Raw genomic sequence first — 18,106 nt, forward strand, 5'->3', positions numbered from 1 at the left:
TTGCATTCAAATGTTTGGAAAATCTGCAAGTCTGGCATCAGCAAAGTGCCAACCTATCAGATTAACAAAAGGGCTATTAACCTGAAACATTAACTCTGTTACTCTCTCCGCAGGTGCTGAGTATTTTTGGCATTTTCTGCTTTTGTTTCCGATTTCCAGCATCTGCATTTTTTGTTTTCAGTAGAAAACCTATCTGCTCCTTGGTTGGGAACATATGATGTTTCCTGCTTTGGACTGAGCCAAGTTGTCTGTCTGGTTAGCTACTGGCTGTGAAAGGAAAACAAAGCATGCTTCCTTTAAAATATTCGACCCAATAAGGATCTGGGCCATACATTTATCAACAAGACACCTTATATGTGATGTCTTTCTCTACAGGAAATATTCTTGCCTATGAAGATCATTTTACTAATTTCATTCCCTTGGGTGGCACGATAGCATAGTGGTTAGCGCAACGCTATTACAGCGCCAGCGATCGGGGTTCGATTCCCATCGCTGTCTGTAAGGAGTTTGTACATTCTCCCATGTCTGCGTGGGTTTCCTCTGGGTGCTCTGGTTTCCTCCCACATTGTAAAGATGTACGGGTAGGTTAATTGGGTTTAAAATGGGCGGCGTGGACTCGTTGGGCCGGAAGGGCCTGTTACCACGCTGTAAATAAAATGTTTTTAAAAATTTAATTTTCAGCTGCTATAAGGAAATTACAAGTGTTCATCCCATAATAACTTCTGGCCCTGTGTGGTTTTTCACAATGCATGACTGCCAAAAGGGCTTTCACTCAGCAATTCCTGCAGCTTTAATTAAAATAATTTTATTTAACTTAAGATGCCTAAAGCAAGGAAAAGGGAGTCGGAACGTGGCTCGTTCCTTTGCTGTCTTTGCAATTCCCTTTGGGTTTTCTGCTTCTTAACTGCAAAACTTTGATTAATGACTAAGTGACTTTGAGACATTTGTAACATGTCTGTCTGTCTTATTTTACAGATCAATACTGAATTAGCAACCGTTGCTACGATGAGGTTGACCTTTATTACTACCAGCATTGTCGCATTTGTGGCTATTCAGGCACTGGCTTTTTTTTTCCTGTACTCCAGACAAAATGTTGCTATATATCCATCTAATGAACAGGATAGCAAAGTTCACATCCTTATTCTTTCTTCCTGGAGATCGGGCTCTTCCTTTGTAGGACAAGTATTTAGTCAACATCCTGATGTCTTTTATTTAATGGAACCTGCCTGGCACGTGTGGGTACAAATGAATCGAAACAGTGCAAAGGTCTTGAAAATGGCTGTTAGGGATCTCGTACGATCCACATTCTTGTGTGACATGTCAGCATTTGATGCATACATGTCTGAAGACAGACTTGTATCTCACTTATTCCAATGGGAAGTCAGCCGAGCCCTCTGCTCACCACCAATGTGTAACCATTATGCAAGAACTGACCTCAGCAATGATTTAATGTGTAAGAAACACTGCAATATGACCAAATTCTTTAAAATGGAAGAAGCCTGTAAAACCTACAGTCATGTTGTGATCAAAGAAGTGAGATTCTTTGAGTTAAAGTCACTGTTTCCTCTCTTCACTGACCCCTTGCTGAATCTCAAAATCATCCATCTTGTTAGAGACCCAAGAGCTGTCCTTAAATCTCGTGAAAAGTCACTTTATGCACTGGTACGAGACAATGGTATTGTTTTAGGCACTGAAGGTAAACAATTAGAAAAGGAAAAAGCAGAAGCTTCAAACTATGAAGTCATGAAAGAGATTTGCAAAAGTCACATACTGATTCATGAGCTTGCAAATGAAGAAGCTCCTAATCTCCTAAAACAACGCTATATGATGGTGCGGTACGAAGATGTAGTAAGAGATCCACTTAAGGAGATATCAGCAATGTATAAATTCGCTGGTTTAAATCTGACTCCAAAACTTGAGTCTTGGGTATATAATATCACACATGGAGAAGGAACTGGATCAGCTTTCAAAATAACATCTAGAAATGCCAGAAGCATATCGGAGGCATGGAGGACTGAGATGCCATATGAAAAGATTTCAAAAATACAGAAAATCTGTGGAAAGGCTATGGACATGCTTGGATATGAACAAGTTCAATCTGAATATGAACAGAAACTCTTATCCCGGGACCTTCTCCTCCCACAGCGAAAATATAAGTTTAGCTGGTTGAGTTCTGATGAGGATGCCACGTAGTCATGAACCAAATTTAAGGCATCCAATATATTTTTTCAATTTGTATTTATCTGTTATTTCTGATTTTATTAACCTTTTGAAACTTGTATGAAGTCCAGAACAATTATGAACTCCTTACATGAACATTTTTGAACAACTAAATTGCAAAATTGTAACTGGCTTTGGAAGTAGGGCAGGTGTTTCCATATTTAACTTTTGAGATAATTTAAAGTGGTCATCAGGTGTAGCACTTAATTTTAAGGTAAACAAGCGGAAGTAGGATAATTCACTTTTGGAAGGATTATATATCTGTTAAAGTCTATTTAATATTGTTTCTTTAGATTAATGAAAATAATTTGTCTTTTTCAAAGTCTGATTTTAACTTTGATGTGAAGCAAACAACAAGTCTCATCTGCGCTGCCTGAGTACTTCTAATTTTATGCAATTGAATTTTTGACTGGACCTCATTTTTAAAAATCACGGGCACATATGCTGTAATATTCTGTGTTTAAAATAAATAGGGCATAAAACTTTGAGAAATGCATCAACAGCTTCCCATTGTGTATGTCTGGGTGGAAAAACTCAGTCTTTTAATTGCAGGGTTGAGTTTGAAGTTTACGTTATAAAGGCTTTTACCTTGAAAATAAAATGTTTACCAAATTATCAGAAGCAATCTGGTTATACAGGTTCAGAGAGAGAGAAAAAAATCTATAATCTGATGATGTTTTGTTTCCTAATGGGAGTGAAGCACCACATTCCAGACATTAGGAAATGTTTCCACTTTGGGTGCCCAGTACCAGTAGAACACACTGCAACATCAGCACAGCTTGGCCACAAACAAAGTAAAGCTCACTTTCCTTGAACGAATATCATGCTTTATTTCATGTTAAGAAGGAAATCTCATAATGCAGTCTTGCCCTTATTTTTTTTAATTGCAGTAGATGCTCTTGCCCATACATTCCTCTAGATCTTCTGCAGAATGCATTTACAAAACCAGTTAAGCTTCTGAAAGGACACTGGGATACCTGAAAATAATAACAGCAGCTACTTGTATCCAAAAAGCTTCTCAGAGTTAGATCCCACACAGTGGTGAAAGATTTACAGAAGAGGACACAATTATGGTTAGAGAGAGAGATCTCAAGAACACTCAAAATGAAGAGAAGTAGCAAGATGTGATATTTTACAGCTTCAGAGACAATTATCGAGACAGTCAAAGGGTTTTAATTTTGGAGCAGTAGAGGAATGCAGGAAATATATAGTAGACCAGAGAGAGATAAGCTAGAAGCACAGAGTGAACACAGCAACAGGGAAGAGGTTGCAGAGAACAGAGACCCAGAATTTACTTACATAAACCTTCAAAGTTGGCTGACCAAGTTGATCAATTTGTTTTGTGAACAAAAAAAACATTAATGTGAGACACAGTGCTATCTGTTTGGGTGTTTTTCCCCACTGCATGCAGGTCAAGTATCCTGTGGACAGTGCCACAAGGTTCAAGAAACTCCAGATATTACCAAGGACTGTGCTGCAGAGGAAGCTAGACATGAAAGCGCTGTAGATCTTGGGTTTGAAGATAGAAATTACAGACCTATTGCAGACAAGACTTCATGGAAGTTGCCAGTGAAGCCACTGGAGGTTGGTTATCTTGATGTTGGATAATACTCTGCTACTGCCACAAGCCTGTGGAGTCCTTCAGAAAGATTTCATGGATCCATAGGAATACACAGCCCAAGAGAAATCATTCAGTCTGTTGTAGTCAAAGCAGCCAAGGAAGAGGTACATAGAATAATTTGACTTTCCATTCCTCTGTCAATAGTCTTCCAGGTTATGGCACATTACATGGTCAGGAGCATTTTAAATTTGAAAGTTTTTGCACATTACGCTTTCAAGTATGGAATTTCTAACCCTCACTATTCTTTGGGCAAAAAGCATTTTCCTCAACTCCTTTCTAAGATGTAGCTCAAATTGATGTCTCCTAGTTATTGACATCTACTAGCAAAGGAGATCTTTACTGTTCATTCTCTCTAGAGTTCTCTGAGCTTCCTCTTCCAAAGATAACAATGACAATATAAGCAATCTTTTCTCATAACTAAACCTCTCCAGTGCTGGCAACATAAGATAAGATATCTTTATTAGTCACATGTACATCAAAACACACAGTGAGATGCATCTTTTGTGTAGTGTTCTGGGAGCAGCCTGCAAGTGTCGCCACGCTTCTGGTGCCAACATAGCATGCCCACAACTTCCTAATCCGTACATCTTGTAGGAGGAAACTGGAGCACCTGGAGGAAACCCATGCAGACACGGGGAGAATGTACAAACTTCTTACAGACAGCAGCCGGAATTGAACCCGGGTCGCTGACGCTGTAATAGCATTATGCTAACCACTACACTACCATGGCTGCCCCATCCTCGTGATTCTCCTCTGCATTCTATCCTGTGCCTTCACATCCTTCCTGTGACTTAGTGACCAGAATTGTGTGAAGTATTCTGATTTTTGCCTGTGTTATAAAGTTCTAGTTTGACCACCTTCTCTTTCAATTTTTGCTTCAGCTAACAAAGAGCAAGCAACATCTGCCACTCTAGCCATGTTGCCCTGGTACTTTCAAGAATTTATGGACATCCATTCAAAGTCCTTTTAGACCTCTACTAATCTCTGCCCTATCATTCCTTGTGTATTCAATTGCCTTGTTTGCCTCCCCAAAGGCATCCCCTCACACATCTCTGTTTTGAATTCCATTTGCCACATTTCTGCCCACTTTATCTTTCTGTAGTCTATAGCTTTCCTCTTCGCCACTAGCCACACAGCCAGTTTTTGCATCAAATGCAAACTTTTTAATCATGCATTTACATTTAAATCCAAATCATTGAAATATACTACAAAAACCAAAGGATCGTCAATGAATCAGATTGAACCTTTCTTGACTCCATTCAGTTGCTGAAAGGACTGTTAGTCATTACCCTTTGCCTCCTGCCTCTGAGCTATTTTAGGTCCAACTTGGACAATTTCTTTGGATCTCTTGGGCTTTTACTTTTCTGATCAGACTGCCATTGGACTTTGTCAAATGTGCTTGCTAAAATCAATATAGATTGCTTCAAATGAGCTATCTTCTTTGATACTTATTACCTCAATCAAGTTGGTCAGACATGATATTCCCTTAACAAATCCATGCTGAATATCCTTGATTAGTTTCTTTCTATCTAAGTGATTATTAACATTATGCAGAATTTGTTCCAATAGTATTCCTACCTCTGACATTAGGGACGTGAATAGTTGGTCTGCTTTTTTAAAACAACAAAAGTACATTTGCAGCCTTCCAGTTTTCCAGAACTATGTTTGAAGGTAGAGAGGATGGAAAACAATGGTCAGTCTCTGCTATTTGCTCCTTTGCTCTGTCCTTGGCACAAATGTTCTTGACTTCATTCCATAGCAAGTAACCCAGTCTAGCTTTGATACCACACCAGACCAACAAAAAGTTGGAAAGGGCCCATGTCAACTGAAGAACAATACCTCAGGAGCAGTTGATGATACCACACCAGCCCAACAAGAAGTTGGAAAGGGCCCATGTCAACTGAAGAACAATACCTCAGGAGCAGTTGATGTCCTAAAACTTGACCATGAGAAATGTGAGACACAATTTCACTGCTTCATCTCCTAGGTGGGCAAAGGAATCTACTCAATGTTTTGATGAGGAAGAGAACATCCTTACCAAATCAGGAGAATCCCTCTGATTTGCCTGTGGCAGAGTTTGCAGAACCACTAGTGGCCTCATCATCTACTTCAGAATCCACAGAACTGGAGTGGAAACCAGTCATCCTCGGCCCTGAGAGACTGGCAAATGAAATGTCGCATGTGCAGGTGCATGTGATATATCTAGTGTGTGGACGAGCAGTGCTCGGGTGCCAGTGTGGCTAGCATTTGCGTGTCAGCACTGGTGCACTTCTCCTGTTAAGCCAAACTGCTAGTTGGCAAAAGAAAAGCCAAGTGAATTCTTCCTGAAAAGTAGCAAACTAGACTTGCTGGAAATCTGAAATAAGAACTGGATGTTGGAAACAGAAATGTGGAAAGAGAAATAGAATCAACATTACAGGTCAACGATCTTCTGATGATCTGAAACAATAACTCTGTTTTTTTCTCTCCAGAGGTGCAACCTGGAGGTCTTAGAGTATGCTATTTCTGTCATGATGCATACTTTACTATACCAGCCACATATACCAGATGGATCTTGGTCGTATTGCAAGGACTGTACAGTGAACTAGTGGCTGGGTCATTGACAACAGTAAGCTAGGTAAAAGATGATAGGCATTGACTCAGACAACTGGGAGATTGCTGTGGATGGTTGGGAACTCAGGGCGGCTTCTGAAGATTTGAGGATACAATAAGAAAGCTCAGTTGGCTGAGAAAGAGCCAAGAGAAATCAGAGGCCAGCAGATTTGCAAATACTGAGCTGACTCCCTCTATCTGCAGCAACTGCAGCAGAGATTACCATCCCAGAGTGGTGCTCTTGAGCCACATTGCGGGTGACAGAGGATCAGAAGGTGAAGAATTCTTGTGGGTAGAGTTAAGAAACTGCAAGGGTAAAAAGACACTGTTGGGAGTTATATACAGGCCTTCGAATAGTAGTCAGGATGTGGGGTACAAATTACAATAGGAGATAGAAAAGGCATGTAAAAAGGGCAATGCTATGGTGGTAATGGGGGATTTCAATATGCAGGTAGATTGGGAAAATCAAGTTGGTACTGGATCCAAAGAGAAGGAATTTGGAGGATGTCTATGAGATGGCTTTTTAGAGCAGCTTGTGGTCGAGCCCTCTAGGGAAAGGCAATTCTGGACTTGGTGTTGTGCAATGAACCAGATTTGATTAGGAAGCTTAAGGTAAAGGAATGCTTAGGAGGCAGTGATCATAATATGATAGAATTCACCCTGCAATTTGAGAGGGAGAAGCTAAAATCGGATGTATCAGTATTATATTTGAGTAAAGGTAGCTACAGAGGCATGAGAAAGGAGCTGGCCAAAGTTGATTGGAAAGGGACCCTAGCAGGGATGACGGTAGAGCAGCAATGGCAGGAGTTTCTGGGAGTAATTCGGAAGACGCAGGATCAGTTCATCCCAGAGAAGAAGAAGCATTCTAAAGGGAGGATGAGGCAAAACAAGGGAAACAAAGGACTGCAGATGTTGGAATCTAGAAGAAAAATACAATGATGCTGCAGGAACTCATCAGGCCAGGCGGCATCCGTGGAGAAAAGCAGGCAGTCAATGTCTCGGGTCAGGACACTTCATCAAGACTGAAGGTAGGAAAAGGGGAAGCCCAATATATCGGAGGGAAAAGCAGAACAGTGATAGGTGGACCAAAGACGGGAGGTGGGGTGGGCACAAGGTGGTGATAGGTAGATGCAGGTAAGAGATAGTGATGGGCAGGTGCGGGGGAGGAGGGGAGAGCAGATCCACCAGGGGGTGGGTCACAGGTAAGGAGGAAAAAAAATGTAGAAAAAAGAGATAAGATAGGAAAGGGAAGAAAAGAAGAGATATGGTTGGGGGTGGGGGTGGGGATTACTTAAAGTGGGAGAATTCAATGTTCATGCCGTTAGGCTGCAAGGTTCCAAGATGGATAATGAGGTGCTGTTCTTCCAGTTTGCACTTGGACTTCTGGCAGTGGAAGAGGTCGAGGACTGACATATCAGTGATTGTGTGAGAGGGGGAGTTGAAGTGACTGGCAACGGGGAGATGCAGATCACGGTTACAGATGGAGCGCAGGTGTTATGCGAAACAGTCACCAAGTCTGCGTTTGGTCTCGCCAATGTACAGGAGGCCACACTTGGAGCACCGAATGCAGTAGATGATATTAAGGGAGGTGCAGGTGAATCTCTGTCTCACCTGAAAGGACTGTTTGAGTCACTGGATGGATGTGATGTAGGGGCAGGTGTTGCACCTACAGCGGGAGCAGTGGAAAGTCCCCGGGGTGGGAGCCGGATGGGTGGGGAAGGAGGAGTGAACAAGGGAATCGTGGAGAGAGCGGCCCCTGTGAATGGCAGAAAGGGGTGGGGAGGGGAAGATATGCTTGGTGGTGGGGTCCCATTGGAGTTGGCGGAAATGGCGGAGAATGATCTCTTTTTTCTACCCCTTTTCTCCTCACCTTTGACCTATCACCCAGTGGATCTGCTCTCCCCTCCTCACCCACACCTGCCTATCACTATCTCTTACCTGCATCTACCTATCTCTACCTTGTGCCCACCCCGCCTTCCCTCTTTTGTCCACCTATCACTGCTCTGCTTTTCCCTCTGATATATGGGGCTTCCCCTTTTCCTGTCTTCAGTCCTGAAGAAGGGTCCTGATGCAAAATGTTGACGGCCTGCTTTCCTCCACAGATGCTGCCTGGCCTGCTGACTTCCTCCAGCATCATTGTGTTTTTCATCAGGAGGATGAGGCAACCATGGGTGACAAGGGAAGTCAAAGACAGCATAAAGGCAAAAGAGAGGGCATACGATATTGCAAAAATTAGTGGGAAGCTAGAGAATTGGGAAGCTTTTAAAAATGAACAGAAGGTGCCTAAAAAAAGAAATAAGGGGAGAAAAGATGAAATATGAAGGTAAACTAGCCACTAATATAAAAGAGGATACCAGAAGTTTTTTCAGATATCTAAAAAGAGCAAAAGAGAAGCAAGAGTGGACATTGGACCGCTGGAAAATGACGCTGGAGAGATAGTAGTGGGAAACAAAGAAATGGCAGATGAATTGAGTAAGTATTTTGCACCAGTCTTCACTGTGGAGGACACCAGCAACATGCCCGAAATTCAAGAGAATCGGGGGGCAGAAGTGAGTGTAGTCGCTATTACTAAGAAGATGCTTGGGAAGCTGAAAGGTCTGAAGGTGGGTAAGTCACTGGATGGACTACACCCCAGGGTTCTGAAAGAGGTAGCTGAAGAGATTGTGGAGGCATTAGTAGTGATCTTTCAAGAATCACTGGAATGGTTCTGGAGGATTGGGAAATTGCAAATGTGACTCCACTCTTTAAGAAGGGAGGGAGGCAAAAGACAGCTAGCCTGACTTCAGTGGTTGTTAAGGTATTAGAGTCCATTATTAAGGATGAGGTTTCGGGGTACTTGGAAGCACATGATAAAATAGGCTGGTCAGCATTGTTTCCTTAAGGGGAAATCTTGCCTGACAAATCTGTTGGAATTCATTAACGAAGTAACAGGCAGGATAGACAAAGGAGAGTCAGTGGATGTTGTTTACTTGGATTTTCAGAAGGCCTTTGACAAGGTGCCGCACATGAGGCTGCTAAACAAGATAGGAGCCCATGGTATTACAGGAAAGGTACTAGCATGGATAGAGGATTGGCTGACTGGCAGAAGGCAAAGAGTGGGAATAAAAGGGGCCTTTTCTAGTTGGCTGCCAGTGACTAGTGGTGTTCTGCAGGGGTCAGTGTTGGGTCCGCTACTTTTCACATTACATGTTAATGATCTAGATGATGGAATTGATGGCTATGTGGCCAAGTTTGTGGATGATACAAAGATGGGTGGAGGGGCAGATAGTGTTGAGGAAGCAGGAAGTCTGCAGAAGGACTTGGACAGGTTGGGAGAATGGGCAAAGAAGTGGCAGATGGAATACAGCGTAGGGAAGTGTACAGTCATGCACTTTAGAACAGAGATAAGGAGGAATTTCTTTAGCCAGAGGATGGTGAATCTGTGGAATTCATTGCCACAGATGGCTGTGGAGGCCAAGTCATTGGGTATATTTAAAGCGGAGGTTGATAGGTTCTTGATTAGTAAGGGCATCAAAGGTTACGGGGAAAAGGCAGGAGAAGGGGATTGAGGGGGAAAAATAAATCAGCCATGATCGAATGGCAGAGCAGACTCGATGGGCCGAATGGCCTAATTCTGCTCCTATGGCTTATGGTCTTATGGTCACATCTCTCGATACCCAATACCAAGGCTCAAGCCATCATCCATGGGTTGAAAGTACTGTGCTGTAGTGTTCTATGTTCTATGAAAGACTGGCACTGCCACTATAGACAACACTTGTCCATTTAGAACCATTTACTTACATCTGTCTACACAACATATTTTGACCAGCACATGGGTGGGTCTTTGCTGCACTGGTAAGATCACTTTGGCCACATGGGATTGATGGAAATACAGTGTGTATGTCTTTCTTTGGCATTTGTAGAGGAATGTACTTGGGCATTTATGACAGCTTTTCCTTTTCCATCCTATTTGATCACAATGATGAACCACATGTAGCAAGTTGAAACCACATTTTTGTGGAATTACACAACCAGCTCATTAGCACACATATCTTATTTCATCTAACGACTCTTCTGATTTCCTACAGCAGATCTTGATGACAATGAAGAGATACTGACATATGTGTAAGCTTTTGCTTCCATGAAATAGTTCTTCCTTTTCCAATTACTTTAACCTGCAGCTTTGTGGGAGTAACCAGCAGACTTGGACTTTAGTCTTTTATAACTTCAGCTGCAGACAGTTCTTTTAACAGTTCTGAAGGCTCGGTACTAGGTTTTGTGATAACACACAACACTAATGCCATCAACCATTCTGACTAGTCACCCTTTATTGTGAGGACAGCTTCTCACACAAGACAACAAAGAAATGTGTTCTCTATGAAGAATATGGATAAGCAGTGACTCAAAGCTTTACGCAATGCCACACACTGTAATAGAAGTCAAAAGATTTCTGCTGTGCCAAGTTATTCACAGCCCCAAACCTGATTAATGTGCCCCTATACATCATCAGGTTTATATTGGATTTATAGCTCCAAAAGTGACAATAAGGTGTACTGAACATTTTCAGAATCTTCAGATGCACTTCAGAGTTACATCAAATATTGAATTTCCCTGACATCTGTTACACCATAAGTACACTTCATCTGCACAAGGAAATTATAGCAGGCATTACCATACAACCATAGAACAATACAACACAATACAGGCCCTTCAGCCCACCATGTTGTGCCGACCTTCAAACCACTCCTAAGACTATCTAACCCCTTCCTCCCACATATCCCTCTATCTTAATAGAACCATAGAACAATACAGCACAATACAGTACAATAGTATTAGTCACTCTCATGATATAAGTAAATAAGCTGATATGACATGCCAGATTTATTTACTGTTATTATCAGAATGATTGAAAATGTCATCACGGTCACAGACTTTATCAGCAAGTATGTAGAGGACTGCATACCAAAGAGGTCAATCCAGGTGTGCCCAAACTGGAAACCATCGATGAACCAGGAGATCCACTCCTGACTTATACAGGAAATCGAGATATGACCTTCATAAAGCTATCAGGGATGCCAAGAGACAATACCATTTCAAAGTCAAGTCCCAGCCCAGCTGTCAGTTCTGGCAGGGCTTACATGCTATAATGAGCTACAAAATGAAGTCAGGAAGCATTGCCAACATCAGTGCATCCCTTCCAGATGAGCTTAATTCATTCTATGCACATTTTGAACAGAAGTGGATTGGTATGTCACCACCCACCCAGACAGCCTCCAATGCGATTGAACCTGTGATCACTGTTGAGGACGTAAGATCAGTCTTCCAGAGAGTGAACCTATGAAAAGCATCTGGTCCAGATGGTGTTCCCAGCCATGTCATCAGATCCTGCGCAGACTAGCTGGCGGGGGTATTTGCAGAAATTTTTAACTTCTCCCTACTTCAATGATAAACCAATTTTCCAATTTACTATCAGTACTAGTCATGCTGATAATATCAATAAATAAGCTGGCACATAATTGCATGTAGAAAGCCCGTAAGTTGCTATGCATCCCCAGCACCCTACTTACAGAAACTTCTATACAACAGCTGGGTAACTGTGTCAGAGCAGTGGGAAACATTCAACAGGGAAATAATGAGGACTCAGAGGGAATTTATTTCTCACTAGGAAAATGTGTAGGATTTCCAAATTCATTCCATACTCCCTAACAGATGTTGAGGGGCATGCGTAAAAGGAAGGAATGTTTACACAAGAGCTCAATACTGCAGAATACTTAGCGGAGTATTAAAAGAGTGGCAATGAAATTATGAAGGAAATTAGGAAATTAGTAATAACAATCTTAATCAGTGGAATATGTTAATGAGAATGCCACCAAATAAGATAAGGTGGCATTTCTGATCCAAGGAGAGACCTCAAAAGAATTGGTTGGAATGGAAGATATTGAGAACTTCATTTACTTGCTGGATGATATTTTCTTACAGCCCTTCTTCAGAACTGCACGAAAAATGTTGATGAACACTTGAATGATTGATAAGGAGAGCTGGGCTTTTAACTTAGGCAAAGTATAGACTTCAAGAAATCTCCAAAAAAATGAAAATCCATCATGTAAAATAGCTATTCAAACCACATGGATTAAGGAAGGCCAAGGGTCATAGTTTAAGTTTATATTATAAAAGCACAGGACTAGTTTTGCTTTGTGGAGGAGGTCAGATGGGCCAAGGGGTGGAGGGCTGAAGATTAAACACAAGACTATGAAAAGCTCCTCATTGTAAAACCTGCTGCCAACTTGTTGTACCTCGAAGAACCCTGCTTTAAATTAATGGCCAATTAGCCAACTATGTCAAGGCTCAGAAGAAAAATAGATGCTCCGGGTGGTTGGTACTTTTTATAGCCCACCCTGTGGGCCAGGAGTAAGAGTGCTTCCAACTGCTCTTCAAGGAAAATGTCTGCTGATTGTGGCCCCACCCAAAGTGGTTTTGTCAGAGATTAAATGTACTGCCAGTCCTTGAACAGATACTGGAAGACCACCAACTTGGTGAAAGATGCCCCTTGGTCTGCCTGAAAATCATTGGTCGTCCTGTGCAAGGAGCTGTGCATGACTGAGTTCTGCAGACTGGCTTGCTCTAAGGTGCAGGACCATGTGCTGCAGGACCATTGAAGACCAGAATCAGCAGGAGGAGATAACTTGGATTGAGAACCAAGCTGGTCTTCCCTCAACAAAGTCATGAGCTTCAGTGCAGCCCAATTCAGCCCAGGGGGAAATCTGAACTCATACCACAGCCTCTAACAAGAGCAGCAGCTTACAAACATTGTGAACATGCTGGAACAGAGTAATTTTCTGAAAAAGCACTGCTCTTCTCGTACCCATGACTGAATGCTGCACACTGTGTTCTCTATCCTGCAAGCGTTCACAGTAAGGGATGTGCTGAAACTTGGTACAATGGGGAAGTTTAAGGTATTTTGCCAGAGCACTCTGAGGAATGACACCTGTGTAAAAACCTCTTGGGCTCCTTGCTTAAGAAATGTATGTGAAAGAAAATGTGACCCGTCTTGACCCGAAATGTTGACCCCCTGCTTTCCTCCACGGATGCTGTCTGGCCTGCTGAGTTCCTCCAGCATCATCGTGTAAACAGAATGATTTGGATTGAATTGAAAATGGTGACATCTGAATGTTCTATATTACACACATATTTTATGAATAAAGTAATATTGAAAATGAACAATAGCTACTGTGCGTTTCTGAGAAAAGTGTTTTAGCTTGAAGTTCTGTGCTGAAACCTCTCTGACTCCATGCTGTTTTCCCAATGTGTGGCTTGGTGTAAATTATTGACCAAGAGGGGACGGGGAACAGGTCCTGATGCAGGGTTTCAACCCGAAGCACTGACAATTCCTTTCCCCCAACGAATGCTGTCCAACCCGTTGAGTTCCTCCAGCAGATTGTTTTGTCTTTCCAGGTAATGGATCTTTTGATGTGACTTTCAGAGGCACTGCTGGAAGCTTGATGCTGCATCAGGCCTTCAGACACAGGGGAGTGAGGCATCACTGTTGGTTCTGAAGGCAGAGGCTTTGTGCACCTCCCTCATACAGTGACTAGACAGTGATAGTACCCATGTACAACCCTCACTTTCTGGATGTTCAGACTTTCCTTGCCAAGTAAATGGGGGGACAGGAAACTAAATGACTAAAATTATCTAAGGTGGTGCTGGAGCATGGTGACTCATTGCGAGCTGCTCTCTGCAGATCTACTCATTACTTCTACTATAGTCGTTCTACACTTTTAAATTTAAATTCTATGTCACTAAGTATTACTAATAATGTTCTTTTATATCTTCTTATAGGGCTGTCGATCTTCCGACCTCCAGGAACGACTGAGCAACTGACCTGACACCCGGACCAAGATGGAAACGACCAGCGAGGCCTAGGACGGGCCCGTCCATGTGGAAGCCTGCGCAGGGTGAAGAGCCGACCCCACGGAGCCCCCAGCACAAAGACCCAACTCCTGGATGCCACTGGAGCACCCGATGCTAAGACCTGAGGACTCGGAGTGAAGATCCGACTAGCGGGAGCGCCTGACACCGACCCCCATGTCCCGACCCATCTGGAGGCCTGACCAGCGAAGGCCAACTCCCGAGGTCCGACCCAACGCGAGGCCCGACCAGCAGAGGCTGAGTCCCAGGGCCAACCCGACACGAGGCCTGACCTGCAGAGATGCCCGATACCTGGGCCCAACACCAGGTCCCCTCCGGATCGGAAGCCCGACTCTATGGAGCACCCGGGGCCGAGTCCCAATGCTGAGGCCCCCCCCCCCCCCCCCCCCCCCAGACGCCCCCACTTACCTGTTGGGACAGACCACTTCTCTTCAGGACCTTCAGACCTGTATGGAAACAACAACTTACCTCACAGGCCAGCTGAATCCATTCCAGGTCTTCCAAGTCTGTTCACAAGCAGTCACTTACCTCTAGTCCAGGTAAATCTGCTCCAGGTCTTCAAAGTCTGCCTAGATGAAATCACTTACCTTCCAGTCCAGGTGAATCTGCTCCAGGTTTGCCCTTAAGCAATCACTTACCAGGTGGCTCCACTCCTGAACTTCCAGGACCGAAGAGTTGCACCCACTTACCTCGGAAGCATGGTAAGAGGGCTAGGCTGCAGGTGAAGCTGAAACAGCATGGGTACAAGAACCCCCCCCCCCCAGCATACTACTAGCTAACGTCCAGGCCATTGAGAACAAAGTTGATGAACTAAGGGCAAGACTGACCTACCAGAGAAAACTGAAGGACTGCTGTGTGCTATGTCTCACCGAAACGTGGCTTACACCTGCTTCACCTGACTGTGCCATACAACCTGAGGGCTTCTCAATCCACTGAATGGACCATACAGCATCCTCGGGCAAAGTTAGAGGCGGTGGGGTCTGCTTCTTAATCAATAACTCGTGGTGCTTGGACGTGACAGTCCTGGCGAGCTCCTGCTCACCCAGCCTGGAATAGCTAATGGTGAAGTGTAGACCATTCTACCTGCCACGGGAGTTCACTTCAGCTATCCTGATAGCAGGATGGCAGTCTACATTCAATGCAACTGAACCTGTGGTCACCGTTGAGGATGTAAGATCAGTATTCCGGATAGTGAACCCACGGAAAGCACCTGGCCCGGATGGTGTCCCTGGCCGTGTCCTCAGATATTATGCTGATCAGCTGGCGGGAGTATGTGCAGACATATTTAACCTCTCCCTGCTTCAATCTGAGGTTCCCACCTGTTTTAAGAAGACCACTATCATCCTGGTACCTAAAAAAAAACAAGGTGACGTGCCTTAATGACGACGGACCCGTGGCTCTGACCATCTACCATCAAGAAGTGCTTTGAGAGGCTGGTCGTGGCACGCATCAACTCCAGCCTCCCGGAAAACCTCGACCAACTGCAACTTGCCTACTGCCGAAACACGTCTACAGTGGATGCCATCTCCCTGGCCCTCCACTCATTTTTGGAGCATCTGGACAGTAAAGGCACATACATTACACTATTGTTTATTGACTACAGCTCCACCTACAGCTATAATTCCAAGCAAACTCATCACCAAACTCCAAGACCTGGGACTCAACACTGCCCTCTGCAACTGGATCCTTGACTTTCTGACCAACAGACCACAATCAGTAAGGATAGGCAGCAACACCTCCAGCACGATTATTCTCAACACTGGTGCCCTACAAGGCTATGTCCTCAGCCCTCTACTCTACTCTCTATATACTCATGACTGCATGGCCAGATTCTGCTCTAACTCCATCTACAAGTTTATAGATGATACCACCATAGTGGGCCGTATCTCAAATAACAATGAGTCTGTGTACTGGAAGAAGATAGAGAGCTTAGTGACATGGTGTCATGACAACTTTCCCCTCAATGTCAGCAAGACAAGAGCTGGTCATTGACTTCAGGAAAGGGGACGATGTACACCCACCTGTCTACATCAGTGGTGCTGAGGTCGAGAGGGTTGAGAACTTCAAGTTCATTGGAGTGAATATCACCAATAGCCTGTCCTGGTCCAATCACGTAGACGTCATGGCCAAGAAAGCTCACCAGCACCTCTACTTCGTCAGGATGCTAAAGAAATTTGGCATGTCCCCTTTGACACTCACCAACTTTTATCGATGCACCATAGAAAGTATCCTATCTTGATGCATCACAGCTTGGTATGGCAGCTACTCTGCCTGGGACTGCAAGAAACTGCAGACAGTTGTGGACATAGCCCAGCACATCACAGAAACCAGCCTCCCCTCCATGGACTCTGTCAATACCTCTCGCTGCATTGGCGAAGCAGCCAGCATAATCAAAGACCCCACCCACCCGGATCATTCTCTTCTCTCCCCTCTCCCATCAGGCAGAATATACAGGAGCCTGAGGGCACATACCACCAGGCTCAAGGACAGCTTCTATTCCACTGTGACAAGACTATTGAATGGTTCCCTTATATGATGAGGTGGACTCTTGACCTCACAATCTACCTTGTTATGACCTTGCACCTCATTGTTTACCTGCACTGCACTTCCTCTGTAGTTGTGACACTTTACTCTGTATTCTGTTATTGTTTTCACCCTGTACTACCTCAATGCACTGTGCAATGAATTGACCTGTACGATCGGTTTGCAAGACAAGTTTTTCACTGTACCTTGGTACGTGACAATAATAAATCAATACCAATACATTGAAATTAACAACATCTTTGAGATCTAGACAAGTGGAGAACAAACCAAGGTGCCACTTAAAGAGGACACAAAGGAAGCTGTCATCCTGCCCTCCAACTTTGCAGTTGGAGGAAGTCCCGGCTCCGTAATGTGTGCCGGACATCCATGTGCTTCACCTGCAGCAAACCTGGACACATAGCGGTGAACATCAGTGTGAGAAGTGAATGGAGGGAGAAGCTGGCTGCAGTAAACTGCAAGCTCCAACTGTCAGCCTCTAGCTTCTACCCCAGCCAACAAGGTAAACAGGAGAAGAAGGAGCAGAGGAATAAGCAGGAGACCGGCATGTGGTGAAAAGAAAGAAAATGAAATAAATATCTTCAGAAACTGCAAGTAGAAAGGTAAGTAGACCAGGGGTTGAAGAGAGAGCAAGTGGTGAGGCAGGCCACCTCCACGGAGGTCATCCCAAATGTTACTCTAGTTCTGGACTAGCAATAAGAGAGGAAGCTGGCAGCAAGTCCTCCACAGAAGGAAGAGTGCCTGCAGCAAGCTGCTAGGCCCAAGGCATCAGACCCCAGCCTCTACCTCAGTCAATGGAAGAGTAAGTAGGCAGCAGGGCAACTGGCAAATGGTGAAAAGAAGGAAAATGAAAAATTGGCTCCAGAAGGCAAATTAACTGCTGACAACCCCGATATCCTGATTAGTCATCAGCAACTGTTCCTTGTCTGATGGCAAAGCAACACAAGAAATACAGCGCCAGCAAAATAAGCAGCAAAACAAAAGGGAGAGAAAAGATGAAGGAGGTCCCAACCATGAACCTATGGTGGAGCCTGATGCAGCTTGGCTCTGGGATCTCAGGAGCAGCAGAATCTCCTGTGCGCAGTGCCCACTGCATCTTAGCTTTTGGAAACTGGGAGCAGCGCAGTACAAACTGCATCCCAGCTCTGGGAGCAATGGAATGCCAAATACTTCCTAGCCCCTGGATGCTACGAACAGCAGAGTAGAAAGCAAGAATCAGATGGAAGA

At 44.0% G+C, this 18,106-nt stretch overlaps 1 protein-coding gene across 3 annotated transcripts in view; it reads left to right on the top strand.

The window, feature by feature from the left end:
• The window catches only part of chst6 (carbohydrate sulfotransferase 6), a 78,472-nt gene extending 75,690 nt beyond the window's left edge, over nt 1-2,782 (top strand). For all 3 annotated transcript variants that reach the window (XM_052028511.1, XM_052028510.1, XM_052028509.1), the window contains exon 2: nt 976-2,782. In XM_052028511.1, coding sequence (XP_051884471.1) covers nt 1,006-2,193 — 1,188 coding nt within the window. In that variant the 5' untranslated portion in view covers nt 976-1,005 and the 3' untranslated portion in view covers nt 2,194-2,782. The remainder of the gene's footprint in view (nt 1-975) is intronic.
• Nucleotides 2,783-18,106: the final 15,324 nt, after the last annotated feature.

The sequence above is a fragment of the Pristis pectinata genome, chromosome 13 (genome assembly GCF_009764475.1).
Source record: "Pristis pectinata isolate sPriPec2 chromosome 13, sPriPec2.1.pri, whole genome shotgun sequence".
Classification (NCBI taxonomy): Eukaryota; Metazoa; Chordata; class Chondrichthyes; order Rhinopristiformes; family Pristidae; genus Pristis; species Pristis pectinata.